This window comes from Rana temporaria, chromosome 5, assembly GCF_905171775.1.
Source record: "Rana temporaria chromosome 5, aRanTem1.1, whole genome shotgun sequence".
In the NCBI taxonomy this organism is placed as follows: domain Eukaryota; kingdom Metazoa; phylum Chordata; class Amphibia; order Anura; family Ranidae; genus Rana; species Rana temporaria.
Window position 1 is genome coordinate 305,878,575 of NC_053493.1, and position 6,164 is coordinate 305,884,738.

General features: G+C 43.5%; 1 protein-coding gene across 1 annotated transcript; it reads right to left on the reverse strand.

Moving 5' to 3' along the window:
- Positions 1 to 212: 212 nt before the first annotated feature.
- On the reverse strand, positions 213 to 3,977 carry LOC120940940 (protein ALP1-like). The gene is made up of 3 exons (XM_040354101.1): positions 3,641 to 3,977; positions 3,455 to 3,556; positions 213 to 1,127 (listed from the first exon to the last, which is right to left on the reverse strand). The coding sequence occupies exons 1-3, from the start codon at positions 3,853 to 3,855 to the stop codon at positions 248 to 250; spliced, it is 1,197 nt and encodes a 398-aa protein (XP_040210035.1). The 5' UTR covers positions 3,856 to 3,977; the 3' UTR covers positions 213 to 247.
- Between the last annotated feature and the right edge of the window lie 2,187 nt (positions 3,978 to 6,164).

Here is a 6,164-nt window from a genome sequence, read left to right on the forward strand (position 1 = left end):
CAGTGCCCCATTGGGGAGATACTCCCCTTCCTAGTAACCACCAACCCTAATGTTCCCACTGATGCAGGACCCGTGAGTTGTTCTTCCCATCCTGACACTCTGACCCCGAATTTGACATCATAGGGATAATGCACCAAAAGTTAAAAAAATATAAAAATAAAATAAACATGAGACTTCTTAATACATAAATCAAATATTTTTATTTTATCACAACAGCATATTCACAAAAAAATAATAATGTTAATAATTAAATAGAATCCAGCTGCCATGGTACCTGTCCTGCAGGAGACATGAAATATGCCGCATACTGATCGCGGACATATGAACCCTGCCTGTTCCCACGGACACCAGTCCACTGAGCTCTTTCCAGAGTCTCAGCAACCGGCTCTTCAAAATCAAAGCCATCGCGCTGCCTCACAAAGTTGTGCAAGGCACACGCAGCTTTGACAGCAGTGACGGCATTCTGCATGTTTAACACAATGGGAGTGTGCAGGAGCCGCCACTTATTGGCAAGTATACCAAAAGCGCATTCAACTACTCGCCGTGCTCTGGTTAGGCGGTAGTTGAATACGCTCCTCTCCTGTGTTAAACTATGACCCGAATAAGGCCGTAGGAGATTTGTCCCCAAAGAAAAGGCCTCATCACCCACAAATACACTGGGTAGGGGAGGGCCATTTGTGCCTGGTAGTGGACTGCATTCTGGTAGGTCAAGACCATCTGTTCGCAGCATTTGACCAAAGGAAGAGTTCCCAAAGATAGTTGAGTCCGCGCTGCTGCCATATGACCCAATGTCTATGTATGTAAAACAATAGTTTGCATCAGCCACAGCCATCAATACAAATGAGAAGTATTTCTTGTAGTTGAAGAATTCGCTTCCACTTGTCATGGGCTTTACAATCCTAATGTGCTTCCCATCTATTGCTCCGACACAATTGGGAAAGTTGCAGCGTTGCCAGAATACCTCCGCAATCTGTGCCCATTCCTGTGCAGTAGGTTTCTTGAAAACTACTTCATGGAGAACCTCCCATATAGCAGAGCAGGTGTCACGTATGATGTAACTCGCTGTAGACTTGCCTATACGGAAGGCATAATGTAGACTTCCTAGAGACTGTCCAGTCGATAAATACCTACAAAGACAATAATATATATTATTTTATTTTGTTTTTGACAGTTAAAATGATAAAAAATAAGTGGAAGAGTATTCGTGACGCCTATACACGCTATATGAGAATAATAAGGAATACCAGAAGTGGATCGTCGGCATGTGCCCCGAAGGAATATATCCATGCGAAGGAATTGGAATTCCTTAGACCTTCATTGACTTTGGCGAGGTAAACTATTATCTGTACTAAGGACAGTAAACGAAATTGGTATACGTAAGCTATAATAACTCATTTATATTTTCAGCACTGAAAACAGCTGGGAGGAAGCAGCTCCAACCGCCCCTGTCGGGATGGATAGCTGCAGCATAAATTCTGCCGATCAGGCACTGGCGGGTCTGGAGCCGGAAAGCCAGTTGGCCACTTCTTCACAATCAACGACGGCAACACCTGTGGGAGAGGAGGAGTCCACACCAAGGCCGTTACCGCGTGTAGCTGCGAGAGGGATCAGAAGGAAGGCTCCGGATCCAGACCCCAATGTGAAACTAATGTTAGAGATAATGGCAGACATGAAAGAGAGAATGGGTACTAACCGTTCATACGGACACATGTCTGCCAAATGTCTGGGGGAGCTGATGGACAGGGTTCCGAAAAGGCTACAAGCCGATATGTTGGCAGGTACCATACGGTACATTGCCACATTCATACCACCCGAGGAACCATACCAATCCCCAGAACCACCACCACCCTATGGTCCTTATGCTACTCACCCCCCGCAACATGTCAGCACCACCACTTCCTCACTTCACAGCACCACCTTTTCCCAGCCACCTACCTCAACCCACACCACCTTACCCGACTCAGACGACAACACTTTCTACCCACCCTCATCTACCAACACCACCTTCTGCATACACTACTCATACTTCCACAACAGTTCCTGATTTTACGCACCTGCAGACGCAAACTTCTACCTACCCTCCTCAGACTACCCAAACACTTTCACCTTACACACACCCACAGACGACACCTTCTGCCTACCATCCTCCGACTTCCCAAACACTTCATCTGCCGACACAACCTCCTACTTATTACCCTTCTCGGACGACATCGACTTATTCTGATTACCCACACCTGCCTACACTCCCACCTTACAATCCCCAACCTACACCAACACCACCACCACCACCAGCAACACCACCTTCCCGTTGGACGCATGCTAGTACGTCTAGTTCCAAACGGTCACGTTTTGACCAATCAATACATGCTGGCATGTCAGTGGATGACACAGGGGAATCCCCTAAAAGTTTCCAAAATCTTTAATAAACTGTTCTATGAGCAACGTTTGCTTGATTTCTTTTTGTTGACAAAAATAAAAAAACACAAATTTGATGAATATAGTTTTTAATATTCTGTATAAAAAAATAAAAAAAATTGGACCTTCTAAAACGTGTGTTTTTTAATATTAGATGCATATACAAATATATTAGTATTGGGTAATGTATGCAATAGTGTTTGGTGCGTTTGGTGTCCGCCTATCATGGAGGCCCTCTCGTCCTCGGACGAGAGGGCCTCCGTGATGGACGAACACTGAACACAGTGCCTCATAGGACGCTGAATGTTCCGCCTATCACGGAACAGAAGATGTAGGAGGCACGGCTTTTGAAGAAACGTACGGCCACGATTCGCAAAGGTAAGGGCACGGTCTGATCATGTAAAGGGGCCGGTCTGGACATGCAATGGGGCAGGTCTGGCATGTAATGGGGCACAATATGGCATGTAATGGGGCACAGTCTGTCATGTAATGGGGCTCAATCTGGCATGTAATGGGGCACAGTCTGGCATGTAATGGGTCACAGTCTGTCATGTAATGGGGCTCAATCTGGCATGTAATGGGGCACAGTCTGGCATGTAATGGGGCAGGTCTGGCATGTAATGGGGCACAATCTGGCATGTAATGGGGCACAGTCTGGCATGTAATGGTGCTCAATCTGGCATGTAATGGGGCACAGTCTGGAATGTAATGGGGCACAGTCTGGAATGTAATGGGGCACAGTCTGGCATGTAATGGGGCACAGTCTGGAATGTAATGGTGGCACCGTGAGGCGAGTCATGAATAGTTGGAAGGGGGTAGTCTTATACGGTGAGTATATCACAAAACCAACATTTTGGATGTAAAATTAGGGGGTCGTCTTACACACAGTGGTCTTATACCCCGGCAAATACGGTAGCTTTCTTTTGGGTTTTCTACATTTTTTTTTATTTTTTTTTATGGGCACTAGAGCATCATTTTGGAAAATTTAAAAAAAAAAAAATATCAGCACAATAAATTTGACAAAGATTTTTAACCTTACCTCAGTGTGATGATAAGTCGCTCCACAGGGGGTATGGAATTGCGGAAAAAGGTGTCCATCCTCTGTAATCTACCGCTGAGCAGTTCAAGCAACTCATCGAAGCTGTTAATAAAAATAAATGGGGTTTTTAGTGGACATGGAAAGGTACAATGTCAAAAAGAATGAATACAGATACTTTTTACTAACCTTTTAATTGACATCCTGGTGTAGTCCAGAAATTTCTCCTCGTGCTCTCGGAGATCATTATAAAGGACCCAAAATTGGCCTGTCTCTTCCCGACCGGCAATAACAGGGTGGATCCAGTATCTCCGTGCCCTCTTCCTTCTCCTCTGTCCCTGGTATAGCATATACGAGGTGGCGGTGGCTGCTGCCAGCATACATGCCATCTCATCGTCGCTCATTTTCTCAGTGTGGAGTCGGAAGCACAATGATGACCCGGAAGAGGTATATTAACACAGGAAGAGGAAAAAAAAAATCCTAGGATAGCAACAAGTGATGTCAGGGATGATAATTTTTCCTATTGGATTATATGAAAAACGACGAGGTACAAAAACGTCGGAAGACGCTGTATGCAAACGCGCGCAAACGCGCGCAAACGCGCATATACGCGCGAAAAAAACGCAGAAAAAAACGCCGATAAAAACGCCGCTATTGCCTACGCCTAGGTGTGAATGCAGCCTTACGCTCAGACCAGCCAGGCTGAATTCTACCCCTCAAGACAGAGGCTGTCAGAACATCTGAGGCCTGGTCTACTACACATTGCTGATATTGCTGTGAGTGTTCCTTGTCAGGTGCCTTCCAATCGGGTATGTTGTGAACTACTGGATTCTGCATTCCTACAAGTTTTGCTCTCTGCAACCAAACTATGTGTGTTTACTGCTGCTGCACCAAACTGCACCTCCTCACACCCTAATATACCTAAGTAGCACATTTTCAACTGTATGTGGCCTCCTCTCCACTTATATTATATATAGAAAAAAAGGTAAGAAACTGCACTATGAAAAAAAGTTAAAAGCTAAAAATGAAATACAAAATTGTTCCCAAAACTTTGTCCGAAGCTGCAATTCTCCTGGATAACATTAACACAGTAAAGTAATTTGGAAGAAAAATAGAATTGCACTAAACCTATGAAATCCTAATTGTGATTCGCTAAATAAATTCTGAATCAATATATAGTCCACCAGTGTTCAACAAATGTGTAAATCATAAGTAGATCATATGAATAATTTAAGCATATAAATCAATATAACATCCACCAGTGCTCAAAACGTAAACAATGAAGTCCACTGTGAGTGCGATGGTGTCTCCAAACGCTAATGAAAAAATTGTGTGGAATCCACCACCAAATTAGAAGAAATCACTTCTTACCAGATGACCGTGATCCCCGTTACAGAGGATCAAGGAAAACTTGTAATATAAGCACAGCTTAATTACAATATTCAGCGAACACACTCATAACTCTTCAGATCGCCTCATAGCCATTCAGACTGATGGGTGGATACACGTTATGCATATAAAACATAAAGCTCCAATAGTGTAAAACCTTTTAAATGTATTTAAAAAAACAAATTATTGCACTTACAATGGTAGCGTCAATAAAAGCCTGACGTCTGATGTGCCGGCCGGCGCACAATCAGACAAACCCATCCTTCTGGAGAAACGAACTGTAACGCACAAGGTGACGTCAGTGCCCTACGAGTTTTGTAAGAGATTACTTTGTCCAGGGGCATATGATATATTGCTGTTGAGCTTGGAGCTGGGGCTCATAGTGGTTGGCGAATCTGCCCAGGTTCGATATGCCAAGGTTTTAGCGAATCTTATTCAAGATTCATTGAACCTAAACTTAGAGGGGAATCCCACTGGTCTGTAGGAGGCAAATCTTGTTAAACTCTAGCTATTTTAGGGCTAATAGGCAAACTACTCTCAAAAAGTCTCAGGAAGCTGGTCACTGCCATAGGGAACATGTACAATTATAAACATTTATTTAAATAAAAATAATACAGTGGGGAAATGGTCTTTTCATGTGACTTTGAGGGCTCTTAAATAACATGCTTGGTAGATGCCTTAAGCCGCGTACACACGACCATTTTTCATGTCATGGAAAAAAACGAAGTTTTTCTCGATGTGATTCTTGCCAAGCCTGCCTTGCATACACACGATCGTGAAAAAAAATGCTTGAGCAAAGCGCGGTGACGTACGGCACTTACGACGGCACTATAAAGGCGAAGTTCCATTCGAATGGCGCCACCCTTTGGGCTGATTATGCAAATTGCCCTTCTCTTAACTTGCTTCTGAGCATGCACATTTTTTTCCCCGTCGTTAAAGCATACACACAACCGTTTTTCACTACGAGAAAGACAATGACGTGAAAAACGATGAGAAAAAATAGAGCATGTTCTAAATTTTTAATACCCATTTTTCACGTCGAGAAAAATGCTCTGGAGCCTACACACGACCATTTTTAACAACCAATTCAAAGAATGGCATTTTTCTCATCATGAAAAACGGTTGTGTACGCGGCATAACAGCTGTATGCATTATTACAGAACAGTAGGATTTTCATGGACAGTCTCAGCAACACTTGCAACACATTCTTTTTCATCAAAAGGCAACAGACCCTCTTATCTGACTGGCAGACAGAAACTATCAATTAGTTTGATGTAGCTGTACCTGTTATTGCTGATGCAATGTTTAAACTGTCCAGCTGCTG